General features: G+C 35.5%; 3 protein-coding genes and 1 pseudogene across 7 annotated transcripts; 2 read left to right on the top strand and 2 right to left on the bottom strand.

Annotated features, from left to right (window-relative positions):
- Positions 134-1,832, bottom strand: LOC104701226 (pentatricopeptide repeat-containing protein At1g66345, mitochondrial-like). The gene has a single exon (XM_010416876.2). The coding sequence runs from the start codon at positions 1,814-1,816 to the stop codon at positions 215-217; it is 1,602 nt and encodes a 533-aa protein (XP_010415178.1). The 5' UTR covers positions 1,817-1,832; the 3' UTR covers positions 134-214.
- LOC104701225 (ethylene receptor 1-like) lies at positions 6,290-9,957 on the bottom strand. 2 transcript variants are annotated; one of them, XM_019227650.1, is made up of 7 exons: positions 9,828-9,957; positions 8,500-9,480; positions 8,021-8,389; positions 7,674-7,928; positions 7,459-7,586; positions 7,166-7,363; positions 6,290-7,048 (listed from the first exon to the last, which is right to left on the bottom strand). In XM_019227650.1, exons 2-7 carry the CDS (start codon positions 9,403-9,405, stop codon positions 6,688-6,690), a joined length of 2,217 nt encoding a protein of 738 aa, XP_019083195.1. In that variant the 5' UTR covers positions 9,406-9,480; positions 9,828-9,957; the 3' UTR covers positions 6,290-6,687. The 2 variants fall into 2 exon arrangements, with proteins under 2 accessions (XP_019083195.1, XP_010415177.1); XM_010416875.2 differs by having other exon boundaries at positions 8,500-9,454.
- LOC104704654 lies at positions 14,308-16,499 on the top strand (annotated as a pseudogene).
- LOC104701224 lies at positions 17,737-21,224 on the top strand. 4 transcript variants are annotated; one of them, XM_010416873.2, is made up of 13 exons: positions 17,737-17,905; positions 18,265-18,517; positions 18,594-18,740; positions 18,825-18,898; positions 18,994-19,070; positions 19,162-19,233; positions 19,348-19,416; positions 19,489-19,538; positions 19,632-19,743; positions 19,822-19,890; positions 19,974-20,077; positions 20,690-20,765; positions 20,850-21,224. In XM_010416873.2, exons 2-13 carry the CDS (start codon positions 18,276-18,278, stop codon positions 21,015-21,017), a joined length of 1,260 nt encoding a protein of 419 aa, XP_010415175.1. In that variant the 5' UTR covers positions 17,737-17,905; positions 18,265-18,275; the 3' UTR covers positions 21,018-21,224. The 4 variants fall into 4 exon arrangements, with proteins under 4 accessions (XP_010415175.1, XP_010415174.1, XP_010415173.1 ...); XM_010416872.2 differs by lacking the exons at positions 17,737-17,905; positions 19,974-20,077 and adding exons at positions 17,913-17,991; positions 20,219-20,322; XM_010416871.2 differs by lacking the exon at positions 17,737-17,905 and adding an exon at positions 17,914-17,991.

Genomic DNA, 21,224 nt, shown 5'->3' with positions numbered 1-21,224 from the left:
CTACAAAAATCATACAATTATTTGCTAATTCCCATACACATCTCTCTGAGAATTTACAATGAGATGCTGCTGAACTACTAAAGTTTGTTTTTTTTATAACGCTTCTACAAGTTGACTTTCATTCTTTCGTGTGGTCCTCCAATAAATGATCGTATGAAGCTACAAAGGAGACTAAAATCATCCAACCCAAACATTCTTAACCATGCAAATTGAATCATCTGATTGAAATCATCTCATCATAAACTCTATCAGCATTTGTTTCATCGCGAATTTTATGGAACGCCTTACTCAATGCCTCATATATATCTTCATTAGGCTGTATCAATCTCCTTTTCATAATTCTCAAATACTTTTCTCCGGCTTCAACTTTACCACAAGAACAAAGTCCAGTTATTAGTGCCCTGAACACCTCAAAACCGGGAGAGATTTTTCGATATTCCATCTCGTAGAACAGCTTAAGCGCTTGTTCAATATCGCCTCCTTCCACAAATCCTTGAATCAGATAAGAATACGTATGTTCATCAGGGACAAACCCGTTATCTATAGACTTCGTTAGAACATCATTAGCGCGATCTACATTCTCAATCTTTCTTAGTCTCTTAACCATCTCATTGAAAGCATAGCAACTAGGCAAAAGCCCTCTCGCTACCATTACCTCGCAATACTCCAAACCTTTCTCTTCACTCCCGAATCTCGCACATCCCTCGATAAGACAATCAAAAGTTTCCTCATACGGATTGATTCCAGAACACTCCATCTCACTCATCAACCGCTCCGCTTCTTCAACCTCACCTCTTTCGCAACAAACCTTAACAAAAGCCGTATAAACAAACGCATTCCCACTAAAACCTCTCTGAAGCATTTCGTCAAACACCTTCCGCGCAGACTCCAAATCCCCTTCTCTCGTCTTCGCGTACACAACAGTCGAGTAACCAATCGTATCAACAACCATGTTCTTCATCAACAATCTCTTCAACAAACTCATACTCTCCTCGATACGATTCGATTCCAAAACACGAAACACCAAACTAGTATTAACAATCACAGGAGGTGAACATCTCTTCCCATGAATCCTATCTAACAAATCAACAACTTCTTTCAATCTCCCTTCTTTACACAACACACTGATCATAATCCGAATCGTTGCCTCGTTCGGATACACTCTCTTATCAATCGCGAACTCGTAAATCCTCCAAACGAGATCGATCCGATTCGATTTCGCAGCGAAGTGGATCAACGTATTCAAAGTAATCACACTAGGAGAAAATCCAGAACTACAAATTCTCTTGAAAACTTCGAATCCTGATTCCAAATACCTAATCTTAGCGTAACATTGAACAACCAAATCAAACACGAGTGGTGTAGAGGAAGAGACCTCGTAAGTATCCAACAACGAATCGACTAAATCTGAATCTGAATTGGAAATAGACGATTCGATCAAAGCTCGAGCGTCGATGAGTAAACGAGATCTAACGAGGATGTGAATCGCGACGGCGTAAGAGGTTGTTACGTGGCGGAGGTTTCGTGTGTGAGCTGACCAGTGGAAGAAGGTTAAAGCTCGTTTCGCTGTTTCGGGTTGTTTGAATCGGAGAAGGATTTGGTAGACGAGGGAGTCTGATAGATCAGTGGAGGAGAATTTGGTGGAGAGAGTTTCCCAGGTGTCGTTTGATTGTAAGGATTTGGAGATGGCGTTGATGAGGGTTTGTTGGTGTTCGTTTGGATTTGGATTAGTTTTGGATGAGAAGAAGAAGCCATTGTTGAGTTTTGTTGCAGAAACGAAGGGACGCCACTGTTGTTGTTTTAGTAAGCGGCGCATCTCACAGTTTTATTCAGAATCATTGTTAAGTTTTATGGTTTTGTAAATGTAGATGTTTAAGTTTTTCTTTTTTAAATTATTTTTGAAAACACACATTAAAAGTTTCATATGTAAATTAATATTGGGTAAATTCATAAATGCTTTAAATTAATATTTTTTTTCTAGTCTTAAATTATATTAGTGTGGTTTTGGACACATTTGATAATATTATAAAATAATATTTTTTATTTTGAAAATCATTATATATATACATGATTTCATCGGTAATATAAGTTAATAAAATATATAAAATTATCAAAATATATGTTCATATATGTACACATTAGTTTTTGGTTAGAGTTCATTTCTAATATTTTTAGTATATAAAAAGCTTTTATTCATCTTTTCAAAAAATGATAATTGTTAATTTTCTTGTAATTGAGCTTATAAAAATATTAATTAGAAAGATTAAATTTTATTTTTAAATATTTTTATAAAAAATTACCAAAACAAAAATTTCTCTTTAAATTAATAATTATTGATAAATTAATAAATTTTTGTGCTATCAACATTATTAATTTATAAAAGTTTTACTGTAAAATATATTTAAAAGTATATTAATAAAACTTTGTTTAAAAAATGTCTCATATTTTTTTTCTAGACGTTAAATACCTCGCTATAGTATATCTAATCTTAAAAATAATTATTATTTTTAATTATTGGTGGATACTTACCCACGATTTACCGACCATTAATAATCATTACAAAATTAGCAAAATAATACTAAAATTTAACGAGAAAAAACAAAAATAAAGATCGAAACTTTTTGATGGCAGCTTCATCAATGGTGACAGACAGGCTACGTGAGCATGGATAATTCATGATGATTAAGGTCATTTTAGAGAAGCAGGTCAAGCAACAGATCTATAGTCAAGTCTGCTATTGAAGCCGAATGCCAAAGTTTAATCTCTGCCATGAAACAATCATTGACCCGTGGTTACACACGCATAATCTTTGAAGGTGACTGCCAATCATTGATTAATGCGCTTAACAGCCCCCAATTTACGCTTTGATATATACAACTGACTAGAAGAGATTAAAGGATGGGCAACAAGGTTTGATAACATCAGGTTCCGATGGACGTCAAGGCGTTCGAATCATCTAGCTGATAAACTAGCTAAACTTCAGAGAAATATGAATTCAGTTTTCACTATGCATCACTCTATACCACCTTGTATCTACTCTGATTTCAACTCTGTATCCGTAAACCGTTGATATTAATGTAGTTTAAGAGTTAAAAAAAAATCTATATTTTTTTACGTTTATATTCATACTCAACTTTTATTGTTATTAAAAATTATTCCATCTTTGAAGGCACTATCACACTAAGGATCGAGTTTCGCTTCCTACAAATGTAATAATTTAGCTAATCCGCCGGCCAATGGTTGAAAAAAAAAATTACTTCATCTCTGAATGGGAAAACGGCATATTCCCCCCTGAACTTAATTACTTTATCGCACACATTCCTGAAACTTTCAACTGTGCCAATTCCCTTCTAAACTCTAATAAATTTTGAATTTCCCACACCAATTATACAAATATGGATTAAACCCCCAAATCGTGAAACGGAGTTAATGTGTCGTTAACAGGATGATGACTAGGACTACACGTAAGCATTAAAACGATGTCGATTAACACTCAAAAACGTTCTTAGGCCAAAAGCAAAACGACGTCGTTTATAGAATTGGATGTTTTTTCTCGATTTAGGGTTCGTCTTCTTCCTTCCTTCACAAACGAAATTGGAAAATTGAGAGAGTAAAACAAAGAGAAACACTGAGAGATGGAGGAGCGAAGGAGAAATTGAACGAGTCCTTTGTTTGATTTGTGTTTGATTTGGAGATTAACTCAGTTTTGTTGGTTGCTTTGTACGAAATCAGTGAGCTCGACAATGAGGTACATGGAGTTTTTTTTACTTGTATTTGTTAGATCTCTATTCAATTTTGTTGTTGTAGTTGATAGATTTTGTCTAGCATTCATCGTATGATATAACTCATGTATTGTCTATAAGATTCACATGATTAGATTGTAATTTTATTTAGTGTCCGCCATGTGTTCGACGAAATGTGTAAAAGAGTTAATAACATTAAAATTGTGGACATTTGATGCAGTGGTCTCGAAGAGGAGGCCTCAGTCGTCAAATTTGCTTGTTACCACAATGGAAAATTTGTAAAGATTGGTCGCCATGTCTACTACGATGGTGGTTGTGTTCGATATATAGAAGCAAAAGCGAGTGAGCTATTTGAACAAATGATGAATCATCTTCCCGTTAGTTTGTATGGTCAACGAGTATGGTATAAGTTGCCTTTTGAAGAACAAGAAGACCGGAAAGCAGTGACAAATGGTGATGCAAATTTCAAGAAAATGTGTTTAGCATCAGCTTATATAAAAAACTTTGATATATTTGTGGAGCCTTATTATGATGGAGCTGAGGAAGAAGCCAATGAAGAAGAAAGAGTTTGTGAAGCTGAACAGTTTGAAGAAGAAGTAAGAGTGGAAAGAAATGTGGCTGGTTTTGTTGATTTAGATGATGAGTATGATGAGTATGCGACACCTGTGGAGTCTGGTGGTGAAGATGATGAGACTGAGGAGTATGTAAGATATGTGAAAGGTAGTGGTGAGCTGAAATTTAAGCAAGTGTTTGACAGCTTAGAGCCGTTCAAGAAAGCAATTGTGGATTATGTGTTAAAGACAGGAAGAAATATTAAATATGTGTGATGGGATAAAGACAGATCAGAACTTAAATGTGTAAGTGGATGTGCACATAAAGGAGAGGATCCAAATGCCGGTGATGGACAAGAAACCGTAGAGCAAGGAGGGACCGCATATAAAGATCAAGGAGAAACCGGAGATAAGGAACAAGGAGAGAATCCCGAAAATGAAGAAGAAGAAGAGATTGAACCCTGTGCATGGAGAATTTATTGTTCTTATGAAACAACATTGCATAAGTGGATGGTGAAAGCCTTCAATGATGATCACAGCTGCAACGTTACTGGTTATAGCAAGATTATTACTCAAGAGGTTATTGCTAGGTTGTTTTTGGATGAATTCAGAGAGAACCCGAAACTGATGCCTAAGGTCATTCAAGCGGATATGATGAAGCGTTGGAATTTGATCGCATCTAGTGATGTAGGAAGACAAAGGCAATAGCATTAGAGATTATTCAAGAAGAGCATGTTGAGCAATACTCAAGACTCAAAGATTATCGACTTGAGCTATTAGAGTAAGTCACTCTTTCACTCTTTCTTTGTTGATTTTGTATGTGTTATAAATTTGTGCATTGATAATTTTTGTGTTTTTCGTTTTTTTGTAGTTCTAATGTAGGATCAACTGTGGAGGTAAATACATTTGAGGGAGAAGGTGGAGGACTAGATGTCTTCTACAGATGTTACGTGTGCTTTGCTAGGATTAAGAAAACATGGTGTCAATATTCTCGTCCAATATTTGGCATTGATGGTTGCTTTCTCAAATACTACACAAAAGGACAGTTTTTGGCTGTCGTGGGACGCGATTCAAATAATCAAATGTATCCACTTGCATGGGCTGTGGTGGACAAAGAGGATGAAGAAAACTGGAAGTGGTTCATTGGAAAGTTGCAGTCTGATTTGAATCTGCGAGATGGTGCTGGTTTTACACTGATTTCAGACAGACAAAAGGTAATTACAAGGGACTCTACAACTTTCATCTTGTTATTATTTACCGCATAATAATTATTCTTTGATGATTTCAGGGTTTATTGAATGATGTTTCTGAGTTATTGCCACAAGTTGAGCATTGTATGTGTGCATTAAAAAGCATTAAAAACCATTACCTCATCTCCATTTGGACAAGCATTAAAAAGTCTCCTTGGATTTTTCACAGTCTTTGATGTCCTCAAAAATGCATTCTCTCCACATCTACATTTCTTCGGAAATCCTCTTCCTCTTTCACCCATTTCAGCTACAACAGCTTCGATTATCGATCTCTAAGTGTTTCTCTTTGTTTCAGTTTCTCACTTTTGCGAAGGAAGAAGAAATAAAAACCCTAAATCGAATAAACCCCCAATTCGTTATACGACGTCGTTTTGTGTCTGTAAAACGATGGGTTTAGTGCTAAAACGCAATCGTTTTAGTGCTTACGTGTCGTCCTAATCATCATCTGTTAACGGCAAATTAACTCCGTTTCACGATTTGGGGGTTTAATCCGTATTTGTATAATTGGTGTGGAAAATTCAAAATTTATTAGAGTTTAGAGGGAAATTGGCACAGTTGAAAGTTTCAGGAATATGTGCGATAAAGTAATTAAGTTTAGGGGGAATAGGTCGGTGGATTTGAGTCGCAACTTAACGACCGTTAACGGCAGTTACATTATTACTTCATCTGTTTTGGCATTTCATCGAACCTTTTTCTTTTTCCTATTTTTTTTCATTATAAATTGACGTTACAATACCACATCGAAAGTGTAAACAACAAATTTTAACGTCATGATACCGCATCAACATCACACATGCACGCAACAAGCGTCCATGACTCAATCCGAATATTTTAATAAGAATGTAACTGATATATAAGGATACAACAACATCAATCATATATTCATACATGTAATATGGAATGGTATAATTTTACCATCAACGTCTAGTTCCTCTCTAACCGGATCGCCAACGATACAGACCGGCCTAGAGTTTCTGTTTTAAGTTATTTCCTTTCTGGTTTTAGACATCATCCAAAACAATCCCACAGTCTCTCTCTGATATGTACACATTAAACCAGAGAACATCAGCTTCCGATGTTTTACGGGAGCAAAAGCCGGGAGCAGAATCACTCCTCTGGGTGGGGTGGGGCGGGGCGATGCCTTTACATGCCCTCGTACAGAACCCGGCGTTCAAGAAGATCAGACAGAACGTCTCTCATGTTGTCGAGAGATACAGGTTTGAGTAAAACACCGTCTAGACCAAAGCTCATGCACTTCTCCTTTGTGGATTTGTCGGTGTTACCAGTGAGTGCCACGAGCAGTGGCCGTTGGTGGCGTTGTTTTGTGAATTTTTCGTGTATACGGATGGCGATTTGGTAGTTTTGGACCCCGGGCATGCACACGTCCATGAAGACCACTTTGTGCTCCTGGGACACAACTCGGAGACACTCCTCGTTTGAACTCACCGTGGTCACTTCGCATCCAAGGTGTACAAGAAGTCCCTTCGTCACCATTCTACTTACCCTGCAACCAAAATAATCACTTCCAATAAGATTCAGGCTGTGTTTCTTCCACACGCCAATTTCTCCATGTGCAGGGAGTAAGGCGAGTATTTTCGCAAGGAGAGAGGCTTATACTAACCCGTCCTCATCCATGACAAGAACCTTAAGTCCAGTGAAATTTGCATGCCGAGGAATGGCTGGAACCTTTGGTATGCCTGACTGTTTAGATTCGTTTGAACGCACTGAAATCCCAAGTTTAACATCAAAGATAGCCGTGCATCCTTTTCCAAGACCATCGCTCTCAATCCAAATGTTACCCTCCATCAAATTCACAAACCTTGTCATATCAAACGCACATGAGCAAACTGTTAGCAATACCAAAGAGAGAAGAAAAATTAGAAAGCATAGAAGTGTCTCTAAATAAGGCTCAACCTCTTGGAGATGGCGAGGCCAAGCCCACTACCTCCCGAACTTCTCGTCGCTAAAGATTGTGTTTGAGCAAATTTAGTAAATAGCTTCGGAATGTCTTGAGGATTTATTCCTGCTCCAGAGTCTTTTACCTATATTTGAATAATCGCCACGATTAAGACCTAAGAAATACGTTCAGGTATGGTTTAAGATACAAGATGCTTGTGTAAGATACTAACCTTCACTCTCAAGTAGAAATGACTCCCCGTTGGCACGACAAAAAGGTCAGCAGCTCTAGTGTCTGACTTGGTGACAAGAGCGGCTACGGAGATACTACCTTGTTTGGAGAATTTCACAGCATTACCAACTATATTTAATATTATCTGCATTAGCCGTTTCTCATCCCCAACGACAAATTCTGGCAAATCAGGTGCAAGATTTAGTGTGATAGGTAATTTCTTAACAACTGCGATAGGCTTTATCAGACTGAGGATCTGCACCAAGATTCAAATGTATCAATTAAGTACACAAATAGTATACCTTCTGAAACATAGAACAATTCAAAAATTGACATAGTAGTAATTACCTCTCTAAATAAAGTATGAAGATTAAATGTCCCGAGTTCAAGTTGAAGACTTCCATCTTCTAACCTTGAAAGATCCAAGACATCATTCATCAAAGTTGCCAAAAGGTTACTACTTTTAAGTATTGTTTCCACCATCAGCCTTTGTTCAGGGGTTAATTCCGTCTCTTGGAGTAAGGAAGAGAGTGCAATGATCGCGTGCATTGGAGTTCGCATCTCATGGTTCATAACTGCCAGGAAATCATTACGGGCACGGATCGCTGTTTCTGCTTCTTGTCTTGCTAGATCAAGAGCAACATTCTGCTCCATGAGAAGGTCCCTAGCTCGCATTGACTCTTCTAGGATCGCAGCATGTGAGAGAGCTACAGCCACCTGGAATAAGAGAAGAAAAGTTTAGAAAAGATTTAATACCAAACTTCAGACTGAACCAAACTATAAGAAACAAAAGAAAAAAAACATGAGAAAGAGAAATTATGCTGAACCTGATCAGCAACAACTTCAACGAGTTCCAACTCATGGACATGCCATTGCCTTGCACTATCTGAAGGAAGCATCAAGACCATCAGAGCATATTTCTTTGTTGAAAGCTCAGGCCAGTCATTAATCTGAAAATTGGAAAGGTGGAGAAGTGGAACCCTCACAGCGACCACCTCCCCAAGCATATATTTCCCAGTGACAGGTCTCAACCTAGCCACAGGGGAATTAGGAGATATCTTTACAGCCCTACTAGTACCAAACACTTGGTTGATCACCGGTAATTGAATGGGAACCGTATACTCAACAGGATGTTGCTGACGAAGTGTATAAGACAGTTGTAGCTCTAACCCAGTCCTAGTAGGCATCCACAACGCACACTCCTCCAAAGCTAATGTTCTACCAAGCTCAACAAGTGTAGTCTTTAAAATAGTATGTCTATCTAACGTGCTTCTTATCTCATGAGTCAGCATTCTGACATGCCGTCCAGTTTCTTCCTGAGTTCGAATCAATCCCATTTCTCTATCAAGCTCAGCAGCTTTATTTTTCAAGAACAGCTCCCTGGTCTTAACACTCAACAGATCAGGAATAATATGAACGAGCATCAAAGCAGTAGCACACGAGACAGCAGCGGTTAACCCCTTTGCGGTAGTCATCACAAGCGCTACGGTTCTCGAATGTGTAGTGAAAGTCCACAAGTTTATAAGATGCGTCGCACCACAAAGAACGATAAAAGCACCAAACTGAACAAGCACCCATCTATAAGGGAAAACCGCAGATTTCTTCACAAAGTATATCAGCTCGAGAGGAATTGAGAAATACGCAATCGCAATGAAGAAATCTGAGATGTATTGATATTTCATTAACAGTTCATCCGCCGGCCATTGCGGTTCAATACAATTGCAAACTTCCATTATGAAATGTTTAACACTATGGTTCCTCTCTCAACACATACACACACACCTGTGAAACAAACAACAGAACAAGAGCTGAAAAATAGCTATATCAATCACTATGCACCTAACAGAATCAAGAAATTAGGGTTTCTACATCACTGTGACGGACTTGATCACAAAAAAAAAATTAGGTTCCAATTTAAGAATCGAAAACAGAATAATTCGAATCCAAATCTTTGAAATCATAGGTCACCGTTCCTAATACCATTGCATTACATTAGAACAATAGGAATTAGGTTTCTTAATCTCTTTGATTTGAGAGATCGAGAACAAAGAAAGAAAGAAAAAAAACTGTGAAAGTGAAGAACGTATGTGTATACACGGAGAACTCAGGAAACAATTACGATTGGTGTGAGAAGAGAATCGAGGAAGAAGCTTACTTGGGAAGAATTGATCGGAGAAGAGGAGGATTTGGGGGGAATTCGGACGCGGCGGAGAGCGACGGAGAAGGAGAGCGTTGAAGCTTTTTATCAAGTCAAAAATGGTTGGGTTTAACACTTCTTCTCTCTTTTACTTTTTTTTCTTTTTTCTTTCTGACGTCATTTCTCAACTTTTTTATTTGATTTTTTTGAATAGAGTAATATATAGCTGGGGTACATGAATTTGTTCGTTCAAAATACCGTATTGATAAATTAAATTTTCCTCAATTGTATAACGTAGATAGAGAAATTGAAATTAGAGAAATGGAATAAAATAAGAGATGATTACAAACTTTTGCTGTAAAACAAAAAGGGTGAGAATAAATAAAGAAATTCGGTGTAATATATATATATTTTCAAATAAAAGAAATATTATCATTTAGGCTATTGGGGGATTAAGATTAGAATTTGAGGTTAAGAGCTTATAAGTTTTGAAGTTTGTGGCTTAGCATTTTGAGTTTATATTTTAGGCCATATGGTTAAATTATGTTACAATTTAGTTTTCCTCGGCGTTCAGCTGGTTCGGATTATTCGGTTCGGGTTAATCGGTACACGGTTTATTCGGGTCAGTAATTAGGTTTTAAATCAATTCCGAATTTTATCCAATTTTTTCTAATTTGGTTAATTTAAACCGAATAAACAAAAAAAATAAGATTATGGGCTAAATTAACATAAAAAATTTACAAACCACCAAAATAATAATGGACCTAATAAAATATACCGGTCCAAAACAAACTAAATCAATCTGAAACACGTCCAATAGTTACAATCCCAAATGGCCAGATCCATTAGGTTTTCCAGAAATGATGATGTGCAGCTGCAAAGAACTATAACGACGAGCTGAGGCGGCGAACTATGACGGCGAGTTGAGGCAGCATAGAGTGACAGTTCTCGGGTATGCATTTTTCCACCTGCAAAGAACAAAAATAGAAAAGTTTAATAAAGATATATCTATTTAGGACTTACAACGACAAAAACACAAACAAAAGACAGAAGACTAATGAATAATCTGTGATTTGAAAGTTGAAAACTCAAAGTCTAAAGTTCTCCAAATCGAATAAGAAGTTATCAAGATATAGGAAGAGTTTAGAGAGCAAAGAATCAAACGTGGAATCAATTAAAGACCAAGAAGAAGGGGAAAACGGCTGATTTCAACATGTGTTTGCCACCGTTAACCCGCTAATTAACACCCTTTAAATAGATGTTGAAATCGGCCAAATTCACCTAGTTCAGGTTTAAAATTTGAATTTTCGGATGGTTTAGGTTGATTTTTACATGGTACCAAAGTTCAGGTATGAAAAAGCGCTTGAGAAATAGTTTAGGTTGATTTTTGCCGTTTTTTCCCAAGAAGAAGAGTTTACCCTTGAGAAATTTTACAGGTTGAATCTCTGATAAAAGGCTTCTTTCTTAACTGCGACTGAGATTTGAGAGAATGAAAGAAGATGTGATGATGATTATTGATTAGATCGGAAAGAAATATGAACTAGAGAAGTTTTTGAATCTCGGATCACAGGAGGCAGAGGCGAAGAAGAAGAGAAATAAAACTAGGGTTAATAGTTTAGGGTTAGGCTTATATATGGCTGCAGATTTTAATAAACCGATCGGTCCGATTACCAAACTGAACCAAACCGAAATCCGATTACCCAAATCAATTACGCCGAACGGTTTAACCTACTCTCTTCGGTTTGTCCTGATAACCGAAAATTTTGGGTTGTCTGGTTCGGTTTCTTCGGGTTTTACCGAACGCCCAAGGTGACAATTTAGTTTTCGAAGAATAGAAATTGGAGACCGTAAAAAAAATATATAGATAATTAGGAAAAAGTATCTTCGTATTTATGTTGTAAAAGAGTGGATAAATATAGATTGGAGACTATAAGAAAATATAGACAATTAGGAAAAAGCATCTTCGTACTTATGTTATAAAAAAGGATAAATATATTACGTGTAGCTTTTTAAAAATAGATCAGCTTTTAGAATTTAGATTTTATGATTTGAGCAATATTGTGCCTCATGCTTTTGCTCAAACACATGGAGTACTAACCTCTAAAGCCCATTCATATACTTTTAAAGTTTAAGTTCAGCTGACTCAATAGTATTTAGAGCTCTATGACAAAAAATATACTTTTTAGACCCTTAAGCTATATATACACTGATTTTTTAGTAAATTTAGACCTATTTATGTCTTAAAAAAAACTTGTTCGGGCCTTCTTAAAATTCATTTCTACAAAATGGACTTTAATATACATTAAAATGTTCAGAATTAGGACTATATTTATATATTATTTTTAAATGGATCCTTAAACATAATTCTTTTTTTGAAATTATTGATGGTCACATGGGCCACTGCCTTCTATCCTACCCACTGGAGCTAGGGCTGTTTTGCCCAACTCTATATTGGCATCTACATCCATTTTATTGGAAAAAAATTAAGAGCATATGTTTTTTCTCTCAAATACTAAAACTTTAGGTTTAGTTATAATTGTGGTAATTATTAATTAAGGCAACAAAAGAGGTTTGTCCCATCGTTAACTTGACTTTAGAGGGAGTTTTATTTGTATGGTTCTTCTATCAAATATTATCTATTAAGGCAAAATTATTTACTTTTATTTTTATTTTTTTTAAGAACAATACCCTAGGGATGAACCTCTTCATTCACTCCACTATTTTGTAAACCCAAACCGATATATAATTTCGTTTAATTGTAAAATCTAAACCCTAATCATTCTTTTATAAACTCAAACCGACATATAATTTTTTCCAATTATAAAATTAAAACCTTAATTCTCCTTTATAAACCTAATCCGACATAATTTCCTAAATAAAAAATCTACAGAATTTGTTTCTCTCACTAGACCTGTGAGCCCATCTATATTTGACGGCTGGTTTGCTACGTCTGGGAGGCTTTAAAGTCTTGTTACCGTTCCTACAAATCATCACACGATTTTTCATGCGTTTTGTCCTCACTCACACAGTTCTGACAGTCACTTCCCAAAAACTACTCCAGTTCAAACACGCTTAACTCTGAAGTTCTCTCAGGACCATTGACCGAAAAGATAAGTGCACTTTGGTGACATAGGTGGTCAAATCAGTTATTTTAAACCTCTCCGCAAGTCTCTTAAACCGGGATGTCACAATTCACCCCACTAACAAATTGCAACGTCATTGTTGCGCACCAAGTCCGTCATCTCCTGACAGTGTGATCCCACTTGACTCAACACTCATCTGGGTTCGGCCTAATACCACTTGTAACGCTCCTACCGCCACCTCCAAGTGGGTCCCATGTCTACTCCGAGTCTATGAGCCCATCTTTTTTAATGGGCATCACGTCCTCTCACTAGGCCTGTGAGCTCATCCATATCCGACGACCGGTTTGCTACGTTCGAGAGGCTTTAAAAACTTGTTGTCATCTCTACATATCACCACACTGTGTTTTGTTCTCACTCACACAATTATGACAATCACTTCCCACAAGGTCACCCATCCTAAAACTACTGCAGCTCAAGCACGCTTAACTTTGGGGTTCTCTCATGACTCTTGAACGAAAAGATAAGTGCATTTTGATGACATAGGTGGCCAACTCAATTTTTTTAAACATCTCTGCAAGTCTCTGAAACCGGGGTGTCACAGTAACACTCTGGTTTCAAAAAATATAGTGATGCATGCAGAGAGGTTTAAAAGAATGGATTTGACTACATATATAACAATATAACAAGATGGTCGTTATGTACAGGGGCAGACCCACGTGTATTAATGGGAGGTCAGCTGACCTGCCCAAATTTTGAAAAAAAAAATTATTTCGTAGTTTTAGAGTTTTTTTTAGTGTTATATGATTCCAACCAAACAAGTTTTAAAAATCTGACCTCCCTTAATTTATGAAAACGAAAGTCCACTAGCCCATAACAAAGAGAAGATCGAAGCCTTTTATTTCTTATAATTAAAAACAAATCTGGCCCAATTTGTTTACCCTAATAATTTATTCTGTGCGTATATATTAAACAAAGAAGTACCATCTTTTTTAAGTCGACCAAAAAAGAGAAAGAAGCAACGATCGTCGTGTTGGTGTGTCCGTGACTGTTTTCAATTTTTATGCTTCACGCCTTCAGTACATCAGATTCTTCAAACCAAGTAAGTTTATTAGATACAAAACTAGATTTTGTTTTATAATCAATTTTTAAAAAAAAATTATATTTAGAAATAAAAATTCCAATACATGGTTTTATTTTATGTTGACAATTTTTTTTTCTAATTTTTTCAGACGAAACAATAAATACTTTGAAAAACTACTATAAAAGAAAAGAACCATCTACACCTCGCAGTGAACCACCATCTACACCTTGCAATGAACCACCATCTCCACTTTGCAGTGAATCAGATGATATTGATTAACCTTGGGATCCTGCTGATCGAAAAAGAATAACAGATTATCATCCGAATCAAAGAGATGAGGTAATTCGAAAATACTTGATTCGTGGTCCTTGTCAACCTCGTGGGCATACTTTAAAACAAATATTGATAGGAAACACATTGAGGCGATTTAATCCAGCTTGGTTTGATCAATATAGAAATTGGTTAGAGTACAGTGTGAAAAAAGAAAAAGCTTTTTGTCTGTGTTGTTACTTGTTCAGAGATAATGCTGGTAAATGCGTAAAAAGTGATGCATTTATCACAAATGGATTCTGTAGGTGGAATGATTTCAAGAGTTTTTCAGGACATGTGGGAGGTGTTGATAGTTTTTACAACAATGCAGTTATGAAGTGTGAAAACTTGATGAAACAAGGTCAATCTATTGAGCATGCTTTGCATAAACAAGACGATATTACAAAAAATGAGTATCAAATTTGGTTGAATGCTTCTGTTGATGCTTTAAGATACTTATTGCAACAAGGATTAGCTTTTCGTGTTCATGATGAATAAGAAAATTTTGTCAATAGAGGAAACTTTGTGGAACTCTTGAAGTACACTGCTGATCAGAATGAAGTTGTGAGTAAGGTTATTTTAGATAATGCTCCTGGAAATAATCAGATGAAGTCTCCTAAGATTCAGAAAGATATTGTGCATTGTTTTGCAGAAGAGGTAGTCAAATATGTTATTGAAGAAATTAATCATGATGTTTTCGGTTTGCTGGTGGATGAATCTGCTGATGTTTCCGACAAAGAGCAAATGGCGGTAGTGTTTCGATTTGTTGATAAAGGTGGGATAGTCAAAGAGAGATTTATGAGTATCACACATGTGAGTGAGACTTCTGCAACATCTTTGAAATTTGCTATTGATGATTTGTTTGCTAAATATGGATTGAGCATAAAAAGGGTGAGAGGACAAGGGTATGACGGAGCAAGTAACATGAAAGGCGAGTTCAATGGATTAAGATCATTAATTCAGAGGGAAAGCACATCAGCATATTATGTTCATTGCTTTGCTCATCAACTTCAATTAGTTGTTGTGGCAGTTGCAAAAAAAACATTTTAATGTTGGCGACTTTTTGATATGATTTCTCTGTTACTGAATGTAGTGGGAGCCTCATGCAAAAGGAAAGATATGATCCGAGACAGTTACAAAAAGGAAATTATGAAAGAAATTAATAATGGTGAAATCAGTACAGGAACAAGATTGAATCAAAAGATCTCTCTTCAAAGACCAGGGTATACTCATTGGAATTCTCACTACAGAACTCTATTGCGGGTGATTCAGTTGTTTTCTTCTATCATCAAGGTGCTTGAGTACATTGAGAATGAAGGCGCAGATGACTTGAAAAGACGTCAAGCTCATGGTCTCCTTGATTACTTTCATAGCTTTGATTTTGTGTTTTATTTGCATATGATGATACACCTTTTAGGACTCACAAATACCTTGTCAGTGGCGCTGCAAAGAAGAGATCATGATATTTTAAATGCTATGTCATTAGTGAAATCAACTAAGAGACAACTCCAGTTGTTTAGGGATGGTGGGTAAAATTCTCTCATGACGAAAGTTTATTTGTTTTGTGAAAAACATAAGCTTGAAAAGGTTGAGATGGAGGCAGATTTTATAGACTCAAAAAGATGAAGAAAAAAGACAGGAGTATCAAATATGCATCATTACAAGATCAATTGCTTATATTCTGTCTTGGATTTGCAGCTTCAAGAATTTAACGACTGCTTTAATGAGGTGAACACTGAATTGCTTATTTGTGCTGCTTCACTATCTCCCATCGATGCATTTACTGAGTTTGATCTCTCAAAATTGTTGAGGTTATCTAAGTTCTACTCAGATGACTTCAGTTCAGGGGAGCTCATTTCTCTTGAGCAAGAATTATGTATCTACATTGATAATGTTCGACATGATGAAAGATTTTCTAATTTGGAGAATCTTGGAGACCTTGCTAGAATGTTGGTGGAAACACGAAAACATATGTCATATCCTTTGGTTTATAGGCTTTTGAAGTTGGTTTTGATTTTGTCTGTTGCTACTGCAACTGTTGAGAGATGTTTTTCAGCCATGAAGATCGTAAAGACATATCGACGCAATCGGATTGGAGATCAATTTTTGAATGATTGTTTAGTTTGTTTTATCGAGAAAGATGTATTCAAAACTATTACAAACGAAACTGTGATGACACGATTTCAGAACATGAAAGATCGTATGATGCTTTTATAATTTTTTTTAACATTGTAGGATTTTTATATTTATATTAAAGACGATTTTTTTTCTTTATGTTTTGACCTGGGTTAAAAAAGTTCCTAGGTCCGCCACTGGCTATGTATTTCAAGTCCAAATACCTACATACTTTACTAAAAGTAGATGAAAACATTCAATGGCTCCACAATTATAAATACAAATGTTTCATAAGAAAAGGGAAAAAACACCAAAAAAAAATAGCATACACCAAAAGATTTCTTAACATCTTTATTTGTGTTTTCTAATCTATTTTACTCATTGTTTTTTTTTATCAAAATTTTCTAGTCTTATGTGGCATTCAACAACTCACTATGATAGAAACTTAAATACTTTTACAATTTTAACGATATAACAAAAGAACTAGATAGTGACCCACACTGTACTATAAATAGAATCTGTTAAATAATTTTATTAAATAATTTTAAAAATATTGATTTAGTATTTTGTAAACAAATATAGATATTTCTTTTGTTAGTTATTAGATGAATTCAAATATAATAGCATTTTCGTAATATGCCACATCAAATCTGGTTAAAGTTCTAACAACATTGTTTAAATAAGTATATAGATATATTTTTAAAATATAATTAATGTTATATCTTAATTTTAAAATATATTTGTCATTATTAAATGATTTAGATATGAAAATATTTAATCTTAGTTTTATAAATAAAATTAGGTTTTATAATTGTTATAACTAGTTTGTTACTGTTTCCTAAGATTTCAGAAACAATAAATAGAATATGTTAAATAGTTTCTTTAAATAATTTTGAAAATATTGTTTTATTATTTTATAAATCAATATAAGTTTTTCTTTTGTTAGTTATTAAATTAATTTAAATGTAGTGGCTTTTTTGTAATATGCCACATGATACTAGGGTTAAACTTTAATAACATTGTTTAAATAAGTATATATAGATTTTATAAAATAATTATTGAATATGAACCATAACTTTATTTAATATAAAAATGATCAATTTATTTAAAAAGCAACTAAACATATTTTTAATATGTTCTTAATAATGTTTTACCATATTAGTTTCATTAATACATACATCTAACAGAAATTTCTTATAATTAGGAAAGATATATAAAACTTTATTAAAAAAAAGAAATCCAAAATTTATGCAACCGAAGTGTTTAACCAAATTGAGACTGATGATATTAAGGGAAAGAGTGGTGCCCACTATTACAATGACCAGAGAATCGAAATAGAAAGGAAACGTACGGCATGGTTGGCTCACACTGGTCCACAAGTAACTCTTGTGGCTACAATTTTCACTTCCCGTTCCCATAATTCCACTTCTTTGTCTCCTTCCTTCTCCTCTTAATATCCTTAATCCTTCTTTGGATATTACTCTTCTTCTTCATCTCTTCCCCACAAGGTTTGTCTCCTCTCTCTCTCTCTCTCTAACAAGACTCTGTGTTCATCACTGTTATATCTCTCCAATTCCCAATTTTTCCTAGATGGGTTTGTCTTAAAATTCAACAATTTGATGCCTTTGTGAAAAAATTGTATATTTATGTCATTCTAGAATCGAATTGGTTTCAAAGAACTGTTTCATCTCTCCAATTTTCCAGTTTTTTCTTGATGGGTTTGTCTTAAAATTCAATAATTTGAGTTTGATTCAATTGGTAAATCTCCCCTTTGTGAGAAAAATTGTATCTTTATTACTTAGGATTTATAAATTTGATGCCTTTACAAGTGTAAGGGAATCAATTTCGATTTTTTTTTCTGTTATAGGTTTGATCCCAATGGCTCTTAACGTGAGCAAAGTGGTACCAAACAGTCCAGGTTTAGGGAAGAGTGTTAATGCGTCAAGATCTCAAAGAGTTTTGTTGGCGTTTGTTCATCATCCTCTAGTTGCTAAAAAGGGTTTATCTGTTGAAGAGTTAAAGCAAGGTCTTTGTTGTACAAAGAATATCACTTTTGTTAGTTCTCGGAGATCTTCTACATTGTGCTTTGTTGGGAAATCACAAGACACGGAAACTACTAAGTAAGCCCCTTTTGGTTTTTTTCTTAGCTTCCATTTGCACTGGTTGTGTTGTTGATACTTATTGGTGATGTGTTAGTTCCCAAACTGTACAAAAAGAAGGTGAGAAGCAAGTGATGCCAAGGAGGAAAAGTAATAACTCAAGCCAAGTTTTGGTTGATTATGTGTCCAATGATGCTAAGTTTGTGAATGAGAGAGCTCGTAGTGACTTTGTTATTCTATCTCGGTATTTTTTCTCATATCCAAATGTTTAACATTTATACATTACTTATGTGTGTTGTTGAGATATATGTTTTTGATTCCTTTCCAGTGGCATTATGAGACTTGATGCTCGTGCTCGCCAGGATGTAGCGATTCTTGGGTCCGGGTTCCTTAAACTGGACGGTGAGATATGGTTCCCTTTCACACTTACATATTTTGTGTTTCTTTTTTTCTTTCACTGTATTCTAATCCTGTCTTGTTGGTGTATTACTATGTAGCTCGGGCAAGAGAAGATACAGAGAAGATAGATCGTAATGTCAAAAGAAAGGCTGAGCGTCTTCATCATATTGCTACTGTATGATGCTTCTCATTTATAGATGCACATATACTAACCGTTCTTCTGGCTATGTTTCCTCTTACTTTTCTTAATTGGTTTATCTCTATAGATATTTAAAAACATAGCTGAGTCTAAGTTGAAAAATGCCGCTGATAAGCATTGGAGTGATGGCGCCTTAGAGGTATAATCACTATGTGAGCGGATCTAAGTATTGACCTGATAACAGTAACTACTCAATGTACATATATTATTGGGTTTAAACTGGCAGTTAAGAGATTTACCCTGATTTTTCCAGGCTGATTTAAGGCGTGCAGATTACCGTGCGAAGCAACGGGCAATGGAGGATGCATTAATGGCTTTAGAGGTAAAAGCAAAGTCTTATATGTATTGATTCATCTTCTCTTATTGACACTTGATGTGTCCTGTTCTGGTGTAGTTCATCAAGAACGTTCATGACATGATGGTGAACAAAATGGTTAACAGCTTGTAAGATAACGACCTTGACACTGTATGTTTTTTTTTTTTGTGTGGTTTCTTGATGTCAAGATCTAAAATTGGAGTTTTCTTTTGAATCTTAAGAGGGGTTACATCTGAAACTGGTACCACGGATCGTATATCACTTGAGAAGAATGGAAAAGCTCTAGAGTTTTTTCCAGGGGAAGTTTCATCTGATCGCATATCTGCTATTGAGGTCTGATCCCACTTGTGAAAATGCTGTGTTCTTTAAGTGTTCTTCTCTCTGATGATTTCTTTTTTGATATTGAAACAGGAAGCTTACAAGAGTATGGCATCAGCACTCTCAGAAGCCGATGGAATTGACTACACTGACCCTGAAGAGGTCGGTCCAAAATTGTCATTCTTTTTCTTACTTCTGGTAATCAAACTTTTACATAAATGATCATAATATTTTGGTTTGAACAGCTCGAGTTGTTAGTCACAACTTTGATCGACCTTGATGCGATGGATGGTAAAAGTAGTGCATCTCTCTTGGCTGAATGCTCAATCTCTCCAGACGTCAATACAAGGTAAAACCATTATTCTATTATGTTCTGTTAATAACTTTCTTGTGTGACTTCTTCGCTATTAGAAGAAACNGTCGTTCTTTTTCTTACTTCTGGTAATCCAACTTTTTCATAAATGATCATATTATACTTTGGTTTGAACAGCTCGAGTTGTTAGTTACAACTTTGATTGACCTTGATGCGATGGATGGTAAAAGTAGTGCATCTCTCTTGGCTGAATGCTCAATCTCTCCAGACGTCAATACAAGGTAAAACCACTATTCTGTTATCTGTTACCAACTCTCTTGTGTGAGTTCTTTGCTTTAGAAGAAACATACCATTCTTTATACCTTCTTCTTGATACATAGATAGTGTTACTGCTGTGATTCTAAGTTGCTAACAATCTAATGCGGTACGGTTCTGTAACTACTGAATTGATACGGAAAAGCCAATACTGAATAGCATATTAGCATGGCCTAAATTTGATTACAAAAAGTTTTCCAATAGTACTATAGACATTATCTTCTGGTCTGTATATGTTTTGTATTAACTAATGTAATTCATACTTAGGACACATTTTGTTTCTTGAGATTATCCGATACTTCATCGTTTGGTTATTTCCGGTTCTTGTTGTAGAAAAGCGTTGGCTAATGCTTTAGCAGCTGCACCATCCATGTGGACACTAGGAAATGCAGGCATGGGAGCATTACAGGTAAAAGAAAAAAAAAATTGATGACTATTTTTGAAACTGGAATTTGAACAATATTAAATTACCTATCGATGAACCTTTCCGTAGAGACTCGCTGAAGACAGTAACCCGGCGATTGCTGCAGCTGCTTCGAGAGCGATCATTGCACTGAAGAAGCAATGGGAAATAGAGGAAGGAGACTCACTTAGGTTTATGATGAACTTTGAGACACCAAATGATGACAACGATGGAGACAGTGACCATGATGACATCTGAAAATGATTTTATTTCATGTAGACGAATATGAAGTTGTATAGATAATTTTCAATGAAGGTAGTGTTACAGAGTCAAGACAATGTTACTAGGGATCTACGTTGGGGTCATGTAATTAAAAGAGGCCGATTTAGTATTTGTTGTTGGATATGGTCATATATAACCCCTATGTACCTTAAATTGTATGCAACTATAATGTGTTTTGTTTTA

This window comes from Camelina sativa, chromosome 7 (assembly GCF_000633955.1).
Source record: "Camelina sativa cultivar DH55 chromosome 7, Cs, whole genome shotgun sequence".
In the NCBI taxonomy this organism is placed as follows: Eukaryota; Viridiplantae; Streptophyta; class Magnoliopsida; order Brassicales; family Brassicaceae; genus Camelina; species Camelina sativa.
The sequence above is the reverse complement of the archived record's forward strand: the minus strand, read 5'-3'. Positions and strand labels throughout refer to the sequence as shown.

Coding starts and splice junctions, on each gene's coding strand:
- LOC104701226 (XM_010416876.2), bottom strand. CDS start 1,816: ATGCGCCGCTTACTAAAACAACAACAGTGGCGTCCCTTCGTTTCTGCA.
- LOC104701225 (XM_019227650.1), bottom strand. CDS start 9,405: ATGGAAGTTTGCAATTGTATTGAACCGCAATGGCCGGCGGATGAACTG. Junction 8,390..8,499: donor TTGAAGTTGTTGCTGATCAG/GTTCAGCATAAT, acceptor CTCTTATTCCAG/GTGGCTGTAGCTCTCTCACA. Junction 7,929..8,020: donor TTCATACTTTATTTAGAGAG/GTAATTACTACT, acceptor ATCTTGGTGCAG/ATCCTCAGTCTGATAAAGCC.
- LOC104701224 (XM_010416872.2), top strand. Junction 18,518..18,593: donor CAAGACACGGAAACTACTAA/GTAAGCCCCTTT, acceptor GTGATGTGTTAG/TTCCCAAACTGTACAAAAAG. Junction 19,071..19,161: donor GTCTTCATCATATTGCTACT/GTATGATGCTTC, acceptor TTATCTCTATAG/ATATTTAAAAACATAGCTGA.